At 37.5% G+C, this 18308-nt stretch overlaps 1 protein-coding gene across 4 annotated transcripts in view; it reads right to left on the reverse strand.

Annotated features, from left to right (window-relative positions):
• Positions 1-18308, reverse strand: part of SUPT3H (SPT3 homolog, SAGA and STAGA complex component) — a 259239-nt gene that overhangs the window by 83731 nt on the left and 157200 nt on the right. For all 4 annotated transcript variants that reach the window (XM_032103965.1, XM_032103962.1, XM_032103963.1 and 1 more), the window contains exons 4-5: positions 2886-2972; positions 1641-1731 (exon numbers count right to left, since the gene is read on the reverse strand). In XM_032103965.1, the coding sequence (XP_031959856.1) occupies positions 1641-1731; positions 2886-2972 (178 nt within the window). The remainder of the gene's footprint in view (positions 1-1640; positions 1732-2885; positions 2973-18308) is intronic.

The following is an 18308-nucleotide window of genomic DNA, read 5'->3' on the forward strand; positions in this document are numbered from 1 at the left end:
TAACTTATTTGGTTTCTCCAAACATCAGTTGATGTCTCTCAGAGTAACATGTTTTAGAATCAGCACTGAGCAGAAAAGGCCTGTTCTTATTGTCCCCCTCACACAAGCTGTGCTACCTGAACAAGCTGATGTCACTGCTCTGCTGCAGTAATAGCAAAACATCATCTTTAGTATTTTTCAGTACATGCAAGTAGTTTTTCGTAATCTAGAGAAAACTAATCTGCTGCCCATATATCATTACTTCTCACCAAAGAATCCACAGTGGACACAGCTGTAGAGGAAACAACCCCTCTTTGGTAGGAAGAACTTGAGTCATAGAGCAGAATGTATTGAGGAAATGTTCTTCCTTGAACACATGCAGAACATCCTCATTACCTACATCCTCATTACCTACAGCCTCACACAAACCCTAACATGAGCATTAAGATGCATTTCAGAGGTGATGGACCACTGCTCTGCAGTAAAACCTGCAGAATGTTGGCAAGATGATCTCTGTTGTTCTAAACAGCAGAGTAGCTATAAAGGCATTAAATTCACAAAAGCAAATTAATGGCTTTAACTACCAAAGCCCACTAGAAAATACATTTTTTAATTCCAGGATAAACTCTATTTAGGAAGCATTTCACGAGCATCTAAAAAGCTTAGGAAAATCGTTTATTTGCTTTAAGTAGTGACACAAGCTAAAGTATTAAAACCCCAAAGCTGTCAGGTAAGAAGCTGTACTGCCAGATTGCTTACACACACGAAACACGAAAATAAAATGCGACAGGCAAATTAAATCTCAAATGAGCTGACAAAAACTTATTCACAGCTTGATGAAGTCAAAGCAAGAAGCACAATGTTTACCTAGCATCAGTGTGGATGCTCAGAGGAACCAAAGACAAAGAATTCATTGTATGGGAAAAAAAATAATAAAAGGCTCTGAGAAAGGAAATAAGTTAAATACAAAAAGTTGTGTATGGACATTGCTAGATGTTATAACAGTATGGTAAGGTTTAGATTTGCTATGATAAGTTTTAACTTTTTACAAGGAAATGTTAGTTCTAATATCAATATAAATCAACAAAACTTTAAACCAGGAAATTATATGGCATAAATTAATATATTTTAATTCAAAGAGCTTTTCCTTTAAATGCATTGGTTAAAAAATCTGTCACTTCCTCATGGAATGCAGAAACAAAAGTGTTTTCCATTATTTAAACTACAGATTCAAAGTATAAAAAGTTAAACCACACTGGAAAAAACCACCCAAGTCATATATTAGTGCTCAGTGACTTCAGATTATAAGGGGTTTTTTTTAAAAAATTATGTCAAAACCTTTTGATAATAATTTAATAAATGTCCATTCAATTGCAGGTGGTGCATTTAAAATACAGATGCTGAAATCAATAAGCCCTTTAATCAGCACCAGTTTCTTCAACAGAGCTCTGACATTAAACAGTCTTACTGTTCATCTGGATGGTAGATGCAAATATTCACAATATTTCAAATTGAAAAGCAGAGATTTTCAACAAAATTCCTTTAAGGAGATTGTTTTTGTGTCTCTGTCAAGCAAGACATTAATACTTTGCATTGAATTGTTCAGCACTTTTGCAAGACATCAAGCCTCTCCCAAATTAAGTAATTTCTTTTTTTTCTACCTTCAAGGAGGTCATCTTCTTCTATTCCTTTGACAATTTTAGATTTGTAGTCTCGAAAAAACATGTATTTAAGTAGCCTTCGAAGCTTCTTCTATGAGAAAAAGAACACATTTATATTAATGACTATTACATAGTTATTTCTTATTTAATAAGTTTTGTAACACACAAACATACAAACATGTAACACATTACTCAGTAAATATAACTTTTAATATATTTGTAATTTTAAATTCTGCAGAAAATTCATATATAGAAAGTACCTCAGTACAGTAGCAAATCTGTATCAAATATTTATTTGAGCTCCTTGGTAGTTTGCTGTGAGACAGAAATGAGTTTCACTTTCAGAAAGGAGAAATTCATCAATTGGACTTCTTTAGGGCACTCCAAAATGTTTGCTTAATTTGGAAACTACCTAGAAATGCACATTTTCATGAACTTTGACTCCATATTAAATGCTGTTTAGAGTACAGTCTTACGGCCCATATCAGATAAAGAAACTGCAATTTATTTTCACGTTTTTAGTGGGGTTTAATTTTGAAATGGTTTTGGTCATTAGGTTTCACCTTTAGAATGAGGAAAGAAAAACAAAGAGTAAAGAAAATGGTGAGAGAAAAACAAAGGAAGAAAAGGAGATAAAGGAAGAATAAATAATGTAATTAAAAACAGCTGACAGTTTTTTAATTATTTTTAAATTTGAGGAGAGAAAATTAATTTTTTTCCCTTGTTGACCTGCTCTACTTACTATCCAGAGAAAACAAGGCCAGTCCTAAATTTGGGGATTGTAGTGGGATAAAGCACAGGAAAAATACTAGAAAATAAAATAAAGAGGATTTACAGACAGTCTAAATTACAAAACTGTAATGGCGACACCGTCAAATGTCACATCCACACCCTTCATAACCAGGGGGAAATCAGAATGATTGAGTTTTAATTAAAGGGATATAAAAGATAGGGATCAATATTTATAACTTATTAAGAAATTGTTTTGAGCTCTAAGGTACATTATCCACCCTAGAGCTTTGTGGAAAAAGAAATCAATTGATAATTGAAGCAACAGGAAATAAACAAATATTATTTCAGATATTATAGAATGATTATAATGTGCTCGATCAAATACAGAGCAGCTATACTTTTAAATAAAGGTATTCATGATGATGGATTCCTTTACATAGGTTAAGAAAGCACTTGAAGACATAATAAGCAGCTGACTACATTAAATAAGAAATTTCTGGCTAATTACTGTACCTTATCTTTGCGCATTAAGAACAGGAGATCTTCAGCTGAGATGACTCGGGCTCCTCTCATCTGAGAAACTTCAGCTGCTTGCTGCAACTAAAATAAATGAATAAATTAGGATGGCTTTTTCAGTGTTAAAAACTTTATTCACTGGGGTTTGTTTCAAATAAATTCAGCTAATATTTTGCATGGTCATCCACAGCAAAATACAAGCTGTGCACTAAAACACAAGCTGGGACTCTCAAAGGTGTCACTCACTCAACTCTTGCTCGCCAAGAAGTGAATAACAATTTTATGAAAAGCCTGAAAGACCTTTGACAAATCTCAAGCAAAGCTTTTTTGTTTATATTTAAAATGACTGCTTTTAAAAAGTCCTACAGCCCTTTTTTTTTTTTTTTTTTTTCTTCTCTTAGCACAAAAAATGAACAAATTCTCTCAGGCAATGTAAAAATGCCAAATTCTTGCCATAGCACTTTATCTGCAACTGTGGAAGGGTGGCCGATCCCTCTCCCAATTTTTTAGAATAACAAATATTAATTTTAAACAGCTTACCTAAGTATTTTTTGAAAGAAACTCTACCCTTACTTGACTTAGCATTAGTACAAACCAGATTCACATGAAGAACTTTTTTAGGCATGCTCTTATTTCATTTGGGAGAAAGAAAATTAACTGATAGGAACACCGACTCTATTAATGAAGAAATTGAAAAACTTTATTGAGCAGACCAGGCCATACAGCTGTGAAAGTGATAAAGATGGGATTAAGCAAGGAATGACACAAAAATTGGTAAGAGGTGGCCAAAGGAGTGTGAAGTAATGGACTGCCCTCACATTCATTGTGACAGTGCCTCCAAAGGCCACAAATGCCTCAAATTGTACTGTAAAGACCAAAAATCTCTTTGTAAGGCACTAAGTACATCAGCTTTCAGTAGGTGCATGAAATTGTGGTATTTTATAAACAAATGGATCACACAAAACCAGAACAGGGTTAGAATCCTTGTAACCTGGGTTATCTGCACAGCTGATACTTATCAAAGTGCTGTGCTGATGAGGCTCAACCCAAATATACGAAAGGACTCAATGAGATTTGCTCCTTTCACCTCATGAGCCTTTCATTCAGGCATCAGGTGATCATGGAATCATAGAATGGGTTGGAAGGAAATTTTAAAGGTCATATAGTCCAATCCCCTGTAATGAGCAGGAACCTTCAACTAGACCAGGTTGCTCAGAGCCCCATCCAGTCTGACCTTTAATTTTTCCAGGGATGGGGATTTCACCACCTCTGTGGACAATCATTTTCAGTGTAAAACATAATGCTATATTGACTGAGATAGAAGGGATGCTTCACAGCATGGAATGCACTTTACCCTCTAAATTAAAAAACATTGTCCAAAAAGCAAGATTTAATTTTTAAGGCTTTTTACCCTTAGCCTAGTTAACTCTCTGATGGAAAACTGACAGTGAGCACAGCACAAAAGTCATCAAAAGAAGAGAAACCTTCAAAAATTCTTGATATTAAAATTCATACACACCTGTAACATGATCAATAAACAGCAATTTAACTTATGCTTGAATATCTTTATATTCTTCTTCAGAAATGCATTAATGCACCTGAAAATAATTTAAAGAAATCCTATCCTTCATACTCACACTAGCAATGGTTTCACTCAGTATCACTGGCTGAATAAGTATATTATTAATCTGAGCTCCCATGCTGCTATGACTTGAAATAGGCCTATTCAGAAGTTAAAAAGATCAACAAAAACAGTAGCTGTTTCTAATATCCAAAGAAGGGGAAAGGGGGGGGAAAAATTTTCATTTTGGCAAGTGTTCAGTGGGCAAAAGATTCAGTCCATAAATCATAATACTGGACTGCATTAATTTTTTTCCACACTAATCACATGCACACAAAACGTTAACTGTATCTCGTACGCACAATACAAAACATCTGCATGAAGAGGTTCGGATTTTCCCCTTGGAACCCTCTCTTGGCCCTTGCAGTCACTGAGACCAGAGAGATTTCAGGAATTCAGAAGTCACAGTAACATAATCTCACTTGAAAAATGTAAGAATGTGAAAAACGATAGCTCTATTTTTTGGCATAAGCAAAACTGTTTCTTATTCTGATTAGTTTGAGGGCACACAAGCTACTTATGTTTCTAACTTAAAATATAAAGAGTTGGATAAAAAAAAAATTTACCAAGAACGAGCCAATATCCCTCTCTGGTGTAAATCCATTGCAGTTAATGGATTTATGCCAAGGCTGATTTTGGCCCCACTGAGCTTAAAAGTGTTAAAAAACCTGACCTTAGCATGGTGATAACACAACACAGCTTTCCCAAATATCATGTAAAACAACGGCAGAAATATCCAAAGGGAAAGCACACTCTAGTTCCTGAACACTCATAAGGATGATCTCTTGGCCCCTTCCAATCCAAACCATTCCATGACTGTCTAAGACATAAAGTTCAGCTATGTTAATTTCTGTGTGTAGTTGAAATACCTTTTTCTTACAAATGATAAGCACGTGACAATGACATTTATAGCAAAGATTGTGTTTGAGCTGCTTGCAGGCGCCTTGCAATGAAGGAAGGGAGAGCAAAGGCCAAATTCACGTCCCATTTGCATCTAAGTAAATCCTGAATAACACTGTTTACTTTAATGGAGTTATTCTGGGCTAAACATGAGATCAAAATCTGGAATAATATCCTCAGTTTCTACCAAAACAATGAAAACTTTATTCTCATATTGCCTCGACTTCTGCATCTATTTTATTTTAAGGAACGGACACACAGCATTTAATTTCTTTGGCTTAAAGAAAGCAAAGTACGAAAATAATTACTTCCTGTACAGTTATAAAATATGGATTATTTATCCAAACAGACCATAATGAGTTCTACATTGGTACACATATTTACCTGGGAAACCGGGGTATGCTCAGGTAAATATGTATCCAAGCAATTAAATAAAAATTACGTCCCACACAGCTGAGGCTGGGGGGAAGATGTATTTATAGTTTAACACACACATAATTGACTCATTCAAACCACAACGTGAGTGCTTTGCTATAATTAGTATTATAACAAACTGTCTTATTTGACCGTCCCAGAGTTGCCATTAATATGCAATAAGCCCTGATTCCTTAATTTCCAGAGCTGAAGGCCTTGTTGAGTCATTACGTGATGAAGGGGGATTTCAGGAAGCTGTGCCACAGAACCGATCCATCTCCGAGCACCCGGAGCATTTGTCATTCCAGAGAAGCCCTTCTCAGCTCCACAGCCCTGAAGTCAGGAGGTGCCTCACCCCTGGCTGCAGTGGGAGCACGGGGGCGTTTCACTCGGGAAGCAGCACTGCCCGTGACTCCAGATGATGGGTGGGATATAAATGCTGCAGGAACTTTTCATATATGAGGTTACCACATGGCGACGGAGCAGTTATGGCAAGAATTCCCCACCATCTCCCTTCTCCAAGCCTCAGCACCAGTCACAGAATTTGGGGCTGCAGTGTTCCAACATACTCGTCTTCTCCTAATTTTTTTTAGTTTTGAAGTTGTTAAGTCCACGTTACATAATATTATGTTTGGGATGATATTGAGGAACAGCAAACAATCCAAATTACTCAGCTTTTTTAAGAAAAACAGGCTAAACTCCCTAATACCAGCAAACAATATTTGAGACCTCAGAGTCTGAATATATTTTTTTTATTACAGCAGAATTATGAACCCCTAAAAGTGAAGTTTAAATAACGGAAGTGTTGAAATGATTTTAACTATAGGAGCGCAAATAGTTCTGTTAATAATTAGGAGTTTATGAAAAATAAGTGTATTTTACAATTTTTCCCATTACAAAGAAGGTAGTATATATAGTAACTGTATTTTAAAGCTTAAGAAGAAATGGCTGGGGAATAATATTTTAAAATGTAATCACGGGTTTAATGACTTTATGAAGTTAACTTTCTTGGCAGGATGAACTGAAGTATGTTAACAGTCACCTTACGGCTATTTTCTTTTTGCAACTTCTGCAAATTATAGATTTGTTGAAAGGAGTATTCATTCTCCTGTGACAGAAGCACAGTTACTTCAATGGGACTGTCTGCTTTTTTCTTTCTTCCATAATTATTTTTTCTTCCACTACCTCCAAAGTCAACAATCACTGATACTTCTTCTACAAAACCGTCTTGATGGACAAACAGACAAAAAGCTGGAAAACAAACATACTGTGTTGTGACATAATCCTTCCAGTTAAACTGCAGGACGGAGTTGGAGTGGTGATGTTTGCATGCCTTGGAACTGCTGGGAGCCAAGAATAATGCTGCAGGAGCTACGATTTTGTTTCCATTATACAAGAAAATTAGATCATAGTTCACCTGGGTGAATTTTTTTTCAGAGGCAGGAAGGTTGTTTTATTATTAAATATGCATTAAAATGTCCTATTTTCTCACCTTTTCTAGGTAAAAACGACGTAACTATAAAATTACCAAATAATATTCTGAGATAAGAGAACGTTGTGTAAATACATTGCACACAGAGCATCTCCATACTTTTATGAAGGCAACTAAATAGAAGAGGTTTTCACTTCAACCTTTCCATGTAGTATCTCACATGCTAATGCTAACACCTGAACTTCTCATTCTAACACACACAGAGGGAAAACACTGAATTTGTTTCCACAAGTCAGCACAGGGATGTGTGTGGAAGGTATCTTTTCAGCTTTATACTGGCTAGCGCTTGTATTTCAATGCCTTAGAAAGCCTCGAGCAGCCTTGAGAGGTAGCACGGGCAATCTAGCACTTTAGTAGCTCTAAAATCGGTACCTGTATCAGCTGCAGAGCAAATACCATCAGCAGAAGCAAAGAGGGAGAAATATAGCTCCCTGCTCGCTCAATTCCCTGCAGCTAGAAGCCTTCAAATGAGACAGACAACCAGAGATGTTCACAGGAAAGTAGCTGAGCTGAGAGAGAGGCAGAGCCTCCCCTTGACCATCTTTATTCGGAGAAGGGGAAAGGGGAGGACTGGGGGCGGACCCGGGGTGACTGGCCAATCAGACACTGCTAAAGAGTCTGAGTTACATTTGGTTTTTGCCCGCGCTTGGAACAAAGGAGCTCAGAGCACATGGGCAGGAGCACGTGTCTTTGGGAGGGGGAGGGGAAGCTCGGAACAGGCAGCAACAGATGTGCTTTATGCACTTGGCACATCCTGGGGAGATAATTACATTTTGGAGTCCATTAGAGCACTCCGACAGGTAATGATTCAAGATCACTGCACAAGGGTTAACCAGACTGACTGAATCATCACAAGCTGTCTAAACCAGAAAATGTCCATCTGCAGGTTAAAAGACAATCAATTTTCTTCTTATTAGGTATTTAGTTTCAAATGTAAGTATTTTTTTTACTGAAGACCATTTAATATAACACCATTTGATTATGTGTGACCTCAAGAAGATGAAGCTCTGTGTCACATTTTGAGGCTTTAGAAAATCATGGAATCATAGAATTGTTTAGGTTGGAAAACACCTTTAAGATCATCAAGTCCAACCACTCCCTCAGCACTGCAAGGCCACCACTAAACCATGTCCCCAAGGGCCACATCCACACATCTGTTAAATCCCTCCAGTGGCGGTCACTCCACCACTTCCCTGTGCAGCCCGTTCCAATGTTTGACCACCCTTTCACTGAAGAAATTTTTCCCTAATATCCAATCTAAACCTACTTTGGCACAATTTGAGGCCATTTTCTCTTGTCCTATCACTTGCTATGTGGGAGAAGAGATCAATCCCCACCTGGCTTCAACCTCCTTTCAGGGAGCTGTAGAGTCTGATAAGAGGAGTTATCTTACGCTTAACATACAGTGAATCTCAGTCCATACAGATCATGAAAATAAGAAAATATGAGTTCATACCCCACAGTCCCTGGCATTTACTGAGAGCTTGTTTTCAAGGACATAATTTACTGTATTTGTCCCTTCATTAAAACCTTACTCTCAAGTCCCTGAAGCAAGATCAACTGCTTCACCTCATCTTCTCCTGATTTCCAGTTCAGGCAGCCCAGAGATCTGGAGTCTGCAGCCAGTTCCTTGTAGCTGAAGAATTACCTCAAAAACATCTTTGGCAATAAGCAGGTTACACAAGGACTCCCTCCCTCCACAGGCATAAAGAACACATTTACAGGTCCAATACTCAATAGTTTCAATGTCAGGGGCAACAAGCAGATGATACAAAATTAAGAACACAGAATGTTCCAGTCACGGGAGAAAACAGCCCTTCCTTCAGCTGCCTTCAGACTGAAATTGGGTGAAAGTCAGCCCCAGGAGCTCCAAAAAAAAGCCCCACACCTCAGCCTGCATGGTTTTTACCACACCACTGCTATCCAAGAGCCCTAGAGATCACTATGATGAAATGAATGTATTTTCTTAATATTTCCATCTGTTAAAGTGAGCATTTAATATAAATCTAGACATCAGCATCTCTCTTCGTTGGACTCACACCTCACGTACTTTTTCAAATCATAGAAAAGGTCAGAGGGTTTTTCTCAGTTTGTTCTTTATGTTTTTAGCAACATATTCAGCACAATCAGAGTAGAAAAAATGCAACAAAAGAAGGTACACACTCATAGGGAAAAAAACAGCAAAGGCAGAACATGGACAGCTTGTTTGAGTTGATGTTTTTCATGTTATGAACAAGATCTTTCTAAAAATACAAAAGAAAAAGAAGGAAAAAATCAGAAATATGTACAGAGCCTTTAGAAAACTACATGGAGTCAGCCTGTGTAATGGAATGGGCCAACAGGAAAATGCACCATGTTCCTGGGTTCTGTTACTTTCTGCATCTTTTGGAGAGAGAACGATTGCTTCAAAATTATATTAAAGAGTTTGCTAAGGAAAAAAGAATCTAAGTAAATAGTGAAAGTAATACCTCTATTTTGCAAAAGATGAGCTTGAAACAAAGTATTTTTTTTCTAAATCTCTTCTTTATAAATAATTTAAGCTTAACTTCTTAAATTACAGCTTGTTTTTCCATTTTCTGTCACACAGGGAAAAGAATTTAATGCATTTATGAACAATAACTACATTTCAACTTAAGCTTCAGGCATGACTTTTTCCTATTTTTCCTTCTTTCAATTCAAATTCCAAACTCAACATTTTGGACCAGCATTTTATAGCTGTAATTCTTCTACTCTCCAAGAAACAAAAGAAACCCTATTGCACACCTGACATTTATAGCAGGTAACACTGACCAAACTAAGTGAATTTATACCAACACCATTAAAACCATAAAGTCTCTAGGTACAGAAAAGTATTCAGACTCACTGAACTCAGTTTTAATGTGGTCAAATTATTCACTGGCTACATAGTGTTAATTCAAGATTTGGAGTGTCAGTGGGGATGGCCACTGCTGACGTTCTGTCCCACTGCTGGTGGTAACAGCAGGCAAGAAAACAAACTTGGAAACTTCTACTGCACCTATTATTATTACAAGGGAGGAAAAACAAGCTTGAAAAATATCATTCAAGTGGAAATGATAGAGTAGTGTTCTTTAGAATGAGCAAGAGACTGCAAAAAAAGCTTTGTGAAGTGTGAACTTTATAGATATGAAAGATTCATTAGCCAACCTGAAACTGAAAAATTCTCACAGCCAAAAGCCTTCCAACCTCTGCAAACAGATCTCCTCATTTCAGAAATGAGTGTAGATGTCCTCTGTCACTTACTGTCCCTATTCTAGGATTGCCAGGATATTCTAAATACTGAGATAAATGGTACCATTCCATTGTAGATCACTGACATAAAATTTTCCTGTATCTAAACTATATAAATTATGAAATTTTGGAGGAAATTATTGTAGAATCATTGAATAGTTGGACATGGACGGGACCTTTAAATGTCATCTAGCCCAAATTAAAATAAAACTAAGTAGATTTGGACTGAAACATTCCCAAGGGGCTGTTTCATTTTCACAGCAGTATCACTATAAATATTACAAGTGGAGAATCTTAACAATAACTACTATTTGCATCTAAGTTACATCTTTGAATGCCTTTATGCTACTAAATGTTACTTTTAAAAAATAAGAACATGCAAACTTTTTATCAATAAGTGCATTCAAATTTCTTTTAGTAAAGAAAAAATCAATTAGAATTTACTATTCTAAAGAACTGAAGATAATACTATTTTTTAGTATTTAGTTTATTAACTCAGATTTATTTCCTATCCATCAATTATTTCTATTTCTTTTCTTTCTCTAACATTACTGTGGCATGCAAAGCAGCAGAGGTTTACATTATCCCCCAGCTTCCTGTCCTTTAGTTTCAAATCCCAGAAGAAACCACCACTCACAATTATTCTTACACAGCTTCCAAGGCTGCAAGCAGAAAAACCCCTGTTCTCTGTTGATTGAGAGACCATCTAATATAAACAGGTTCCTTTCTCCCATTGCTGTTGAGAGCACCATTTGTTTAAATCATGTATCCTTACATTGCTCACAGAGGAAAATAATCATTGCCTTATATTAGTTTCACCAGAACACTAAATAAATACTCTTCCTTTCCATATGACAGCAAATTGGAATCAGGTGTCACTGTTTGAGACAGGGAAAATAAGACATGTATTTACCCACTCCAAGCCCAGAGATAAAGTGCTTTTAGAGGAAGCCTCAGGGTAATGAAGTATTGCTATGAAGAGCTGGCAACCATTAGGGCTCTGCATACAGGGGATCTTGACAGGCTGGAGAGATGGCCAGAGAACAACTGTCTGAAATTCAACAAAGGCAAATGCAGGAAGGAGGAAAAACCCCTGGAACTGGTACAGGCTGGGACTGACCCTCTGGAAAGCAGCTCTGCACAGAAAGACCTGGGGGTCCTGGGGGACAACTAACTGTCCCTGAGCCATTGTGTGCACTGTGGCCAACGCCAATGGTGTTCTGGGGGCATCCGGAAGAGCATTCCCACCAGGTCAGGAAGGTGATCCTGCCCCTCTGCTTGGCCCCGGTGAGGGGCATCTGAAGTGCTGTATACAGTCCTCAGGAGCTCCTGTTGGGCTCCTCAGGACAGGAGAGACATGGAGCTCCTGGAGCAGAGCTGGCACAGGGTGACAAAGGTGATGGAGGGACTGGAGCATGTCCCTGACAAGGAAAGGCTGAGGCAGCTGGGGCTGTTCAGCCTCAAGAGGAGACACAGCTGAGAGGGGCCCTCATCCCTGTCTGTTCCTGTCTGCAGGGAGGGCTCAGGGCAGGGCCCAGGCTCTGCTCTGTGGTGCAATGAAGGATAAAAACGTACTTTAAAAAATCAGATCTCAGAACATAAGCAAGACACTGCTTTGAAGATTTAGAGTTGGAGACAAAAGGAGAAAAAAAGGATTCAGGTTCAAACAAAAATACAAACATCAAAAATACAAAATACAAAAATAATAATTCTTCTCTTAGCTCTAGAAATTTTCACAGCCCTGGAGAGATATGCATCGTGTTCATGCTAGGAAATACCATGCTGGTTTATGGAAGACTTTGTATGTTAAAAGATTTTACCTGAAATGATTCACGTTGGTCTTTCTTTGAACTTTTTTTTTCTCATCTGCTCAAGTGCACAAACCAACCATGTGGGAACTTCTCAGTCTGGATGGGAACTACAAGTAAATGCTGTAGGATCTCTCAGATTAAATAGTGAGACACATAAGAGATGTAAAGGACTATGGATTTAAATGGTTTTGGATGCCAGAGAGACCACACAGGTGTCTTGGCTTCAGGTACATTATATTGCCTTCAGAATTTTGATACTCAGGTGTCACCATGCAAGATGTATCCAAATTATCAGTAAAAAAAAAGTCAAAACCATTTAGTTTTAATACTTTTTCAACAACAAGATATGCAGTGTACATTGGAGAAAGGCTTATCCTGTCCTGTAATCTTTAATGTCAATGAGGATGAGGCATAATCAGAATGCACCTCAATACAGGCAGTTCTATGATTTTTTTCTCTTATATCAAGAAACCTCTTTCCAGGACATTTCAAAATGGTTCCAAAATCCTAAATCTGTAAGTACTTTCTTCCAAGAATCTTCTAATCCAACATAAAGGAAAAAATAGAGGGAAAACAATAGTCCTAGTCCAAGGCATACCCACTTCCCTGTAAAAATGAGGAAAGGAAGTCCAAATTTTTCTAAGTATGTGTTGCTTTGCTGTATTTTCTTACACATTGTTATGAATTATAATTCTCAGAGCTTAAAAGAAAAACAACAAACAAGGTAAATTGTACAGGTAATAGCATGGATGTGACAGATTTTGTCTTGGGAAAATCAAAGAAAGCAAAAAGGAGGGAGCTTTGCTCAGAGAGAGAAAAGAAAGCACCATGAAGGAGCGTAAGTGTAAAATCCGAACAGATATTTGTGTCTGAAAAAGGCCCCGATTTCCTAACTCCTATTTAATGTTCATTCTTTAATTAACATTCATTTCCCAAGGACATAAGTTTGAAAAGGCTGCTTCACATTACTTTAGCACGAAAAGAAAGAATCACTTTTAAGCCATGAAAAGGCTGGGGAAAAAAAATAAACATGCCTTCTGAACATAATTTCCTCTTTATTGCTACTGCAAAGTTATGAAATGAAATCTATTATTTAATTACATTGGATCAAGCAACAGGAAGGGAAGGGAGTGTTTGAGTCACAACATCCCTGTAAGGATAAATTACTACACTTCCTCTTACTAAAAGACAGTTTTAATGAAAATGTGAAAATGGTTAAAATCAAACTACTGGGAGGTAGAAAGATCTTGCTAACATAAAAAACACATAAAATGTACTCTGAAAGTCTGAACAGTAATCATGATAACAATAGAGAGGAAAAGTAGTAACATTTCTGCCAGAACATCAATAGTTTGAAAATTATTACATTTATTCAGATTCTGAAGATAGTTTAAAAACTATACAATAGCTTCTGGGCCTGATTTGTTTAATGCTTTGCATTGGAGATATTTAGATAATCTATTATGAAAACTTCAACATTTATCTCCTATTACTTTATTATAAAACTTTATTAGCCATGTGGGATTTCCCTTAGCTGTGCTTCATAATGTTTACTAGATCCTTCAAATTGAATGCAACTGTAGGAATAGTTAAAGCATTTTATTTCTTGAGTATGTTCTTGACATAAAAAATTGGGAGGGCTTTAAACTCTAATGAACAGATAGACTGAATTCTAAAATCTTGGAATAGATAACCTGGCAACTGATGAACAGCCCACAGCTGGGATATGAATGTGCAAATGCTGTGATCCTGCATATAATTTAAATTTACTTTGACTTGGGTGGAGATGCTCTGAAATTACCTTTCATGGAAATACTATCTTTTCTCAACATTAAAATACACTAAAATATGAGGGCATTTCACAAATAATTTTAAAAACAATGGAAAGTATCTTTGAAGTTGTTCAGAAAAGCTCCTCCTAAGCCTAAGGGTGGTATGGGAGACAGACATTTCTTTAAAAAAGTTGTCCTGGTGGCAGCAGAGACCGATTTCCTGGTTCAGAGACTGGTTAACTTCTGAAGAGTGCAGGATGGATGGCATGGAAGGGATGAGCATGAAACATGAGAGGTTTTTAGGGAAAGATGCAGAGAGATTTTGAGACTGATAAAGGAAACAAGACAGAAAAATCTGTTTGCAAAAATTTTCTAGATCAAAGAATTTCATGGCATCCTCCTAGTATTTGGTCTGCGGTCTCCTTCCAAACTTCTAACAGTCTGTGAAAGTGGTCATAAAAAAAGCCCTTTTAGTCATGTGAACTATTACAGAATCCCATTACTCTTGTATCATTTAAAGAAGTTTAATCTTCAATGGCAAATTTAGGAGGTTACTTGTTCTTAATGGGTAGAAGTCATCTGGATTTCACCTGTTGAATGTAGCAAAATATGAAAATAGGCCATAAACCTCATTGAATGTTGTGTGTATTTCTTATTCTTCTCTTGAAACTCAGGTTATTGGGCACTGTCAGAACTTGAACTGGCTATGGAGGTATCTGGTCACATACAGTGAATTTTTGAATATTTTACCTACCGATGCTTCATAATTTAAGCTCGCACATTCTCTAACTGGGTATGAACTGGAAAGGCTTTGGCAGACAGTCAGTCCAGTCAATCCAAACCACTACCACCTGACTGAGCCAGGAGTCTGATAAAACAGAGGAAGCACAGATTCATGTCAAGGGACGGAAGTACTTGGTATTTTGTAAAAACCTCTGGAAACTGGCAACAGGTCCAAGCAGAGAAGACAAATAATTTCCCCTGCCCTGAGGAGAACCCTGCTTTGCAAATACAACTGTACAATCTTGTAATTAAATGCAGCTCCACTGAAACTGCTCACGTGCTAAGTTACAAAGGCTGAGCACAAAGCCAGGATATCCATTACTGGTGCCAGAGGAGTCAGAAGATAATGCCAGTGATGCCAGTGGGGAGGAGGAAAATTAGTGTTTCCAGCCTTTAGCTTGATCCCTTGGGAGGCACAAAGGAAAGCGCCAGCACTACAGGTCAACAGACACAGAAACATCACTGAAATCTTCAAGAGGAGAGTCTCGGCAAAAAAGCAAGGATGGAAAGAACATCTTGATTCTGTGACTCTGTCCATGGCAAAGACTGAGCCTTAGCACAACCACCGGGATTCTGATCGTTTAGCTCCTAAAAAAACCTGCAACACAGATTTCTACAAGAAGAGATCTTTATGTTTCTACATAAGTGCACAGTTTAAAGGGGGTGAAAAATGCACGTTCTTCTCTAATTATTAGAGATATTCTCTGCAGTGTTTATAGAGGGGGTAAAGTGCAACAAACAAAAAAAACCCACAAAACAAAAAACCACCAAAACACATGAAAAATAAATGGAAAAGTACCTTCATTTCTGAAAAACAATAGGACAATTCCATTTCCCTCATGCATTTATAAGAAAGTGAGCTCCAATATTAGTCACAAGCTGTTAACTATGTTTACCAAAAAGGGTGAAAACAAGTGTGAGTCAAACCAATACAGGTGTCACAAAGATGGAAAGAAATCTCTGTCCTCACAATGACAGAGTGGATGAGGCTTCTCTAAAGGACATGAGGAAGGAGTGATCCAAAGGAAAATGTGGAGTTTTGATCAAGATGTAGCATAGAAAAGATGAAGGCTGGGTAAAATTTTAGAAGGAACATTGACTATTGAGAGGATTTAACAGGTCAAGAAAGTAGGGGATAAGATTTCAGGATCAGGACAAAATGGTCCATTAATACAGTTCGCTCACTTTTTGGATTGCTGTCAAGGCTGGCTCCTTTACTGTGGAAAAAGTAAGTTACCTACGTGAATTTTACATGTTCACATGACAGTGATATCTGTTCTACATCCACTTTACAAACAGGCCAAGGGAGTCACAGAACCACACCCTGCACATGGGCAAAGACATTTGCCTTTGTTTGCCTCCCTCCCCATCCAATTAGCAGCACTCCTTCACTGCTAAAGGTTCTCTTCTCATGCAATAGGAAACAGCTGCAAAATAATGCAGAAATAGATATAGAAAAACCCCACACCAACCAAACTCCTACTGAGCTTAACTTCAGAGTTTGTTGTATCTAAACTTGTATGCACTCCTAAGCAAAAGCTATAAATATTCCCCAGAGCCTAAAGCTGTGAAATGCAGAGGTGATTTAGCAGACATGCAAACCATAAAAACTCTGCCCAATAAATTTCTCTTCTAATTTAGCGTAAGTGGTCCAGTCTTATATCATATAGAATCATAATTCTCAGTGACGTTTAAACCAAAAACTAGCTAAACATTTAAACTTCAAACCTCCATAAAGCTTTACAAACAGTATCAGTCATTTTAATATAAAGCTAAGAGACAGTAGCATAAACAATGCTAACACAGTAACTACTTTGCAGTTCAAAACCTGCACCTGGAATACTAGAAAAGTAAATTCTTGTATTCATAACAAGTCACTTTTCAATCAGTGGCTTTTTGAGGAGGAATAAGATCTGTAGCATGCAAGAAAGCCACACTATGAGAAGTCAAGAAGTATAGGAATAAAGGACTGCCAAAAATAAGGCTTAATTAGGTTTGCAAGTCAAATTAAGAAGCAAAGTAAAGGAGGCTTCAGACATAAACCAGTATAAAGAAAGATAATCTGTGCTGAATGAAATAGAGATGGAAAATCTAAACATGGTTCTAAAACAGGAGAATAATTTTCACTGAGCATTGAGAAGAACTGATGTTTTGAGAACAGGAGCAAAGGTAGGACAACCCATGGAAGAGATACATTGGATAAAATTATTTCTACTGTACTGAATGAAAATAAAACTCAAAGATTTTAATGCACTCCAGTCATCTGGATATCTCAGATGTGAATGAACTGTAAACAGAACAATATCTGCTGGCACTAATATTCAAATAAATCAGCTAAGTTTGGGGAAGCTAAAGCGATCAAATAATTACAGGCTGCTGCCTACGAATAATTGAAGAGCAATCAGGAAGATGATGGATCCAAATTCTTCTTGTTAGTGTCAGATGATTTAATGAGGGATGACAGCCACAAATTGCAATTTGGAAGGATCAAGGAGGATGTTAGGAAAACTTTTCTCATGGGAGGACAGAGCAGTTCTGCAACAGTTAAACAGGAGAGGCTCTGAGAAAAATTTTTTGGTGGAGCTTCCAAAGCATGAGCTGGACAAGGCCATGGCTGAGCAGATCCTGTACCGGTGATAGTCCTCCTTTGAGTGGGTTGGATCAGATATCTCCAGGGGCCTGACTGCATTTTGTATATTCTCACAGAGTTTTTGAGTAGAGAAAATTACTTCTGCTTCTACAGGTTCCCATCCAACAGACACCCTCTCCTCTATTTGGAATAGGGTTCCCTGTCTACTGCTACACCAAAATTAAAATTCTTATCAAAGATAGTGTGTCAACAATGTGAAAGTACAGAAAGTTGGGACCTGAGGGCTCTGCAAGAGACAAAGAACACAGGTGGAGGTGAGAGCAACCTAACCACATCTTTGAACTGCTGCTACAATTGTCAGTACTCCCAGTATCTATCAGGAAGAAAAGCCTGCAATGGCACTGTTAATAAGGGGCCAAAGAAAGAAGGTCTGCTCCTTCACCCCAGCCATCCCAGTGTGAACAGAACAAGAGGTAGGACAGGATAACTCCTTCACTAAGAACAAATAAATGCATAAAAATAACAGGCTTAGTCACAGCAAGGCATTGAGGCTAAGAATGGCAGTTGTGTGTAAAATGAGTTGAGCAAGGTTATTGGGGTTTCTTTTGATACAACTTGAATGAAAATCAGCTTCCATGATGGTGTAAGTATTCCCAGAGTAGATTCTTTAATTATTTGCAGCCTTGGTTCATTCAGATAAATAGGTTGTGCTAATATGTGTTTGAGCTTCACTTAGGAAAAAAAAAAAGGTTATTTGTTACAGATGTGAGTATCTCTGTGCTGGGTAC

This window comes from Corvus moneduloides, chromosome 3, assembly GCF_009650955.1.
Source record: "Corvus moneduloides isolate bCorMon1 chromosome 3, bCorMon1.pri, whole genome shotgun sequence".
NCBI classification, from domain to species: Eukaryota; Metazoa; Chordata; class Aves; order Passeriformes; family Corvidae; genus Corvus; species Corvus moneduloides.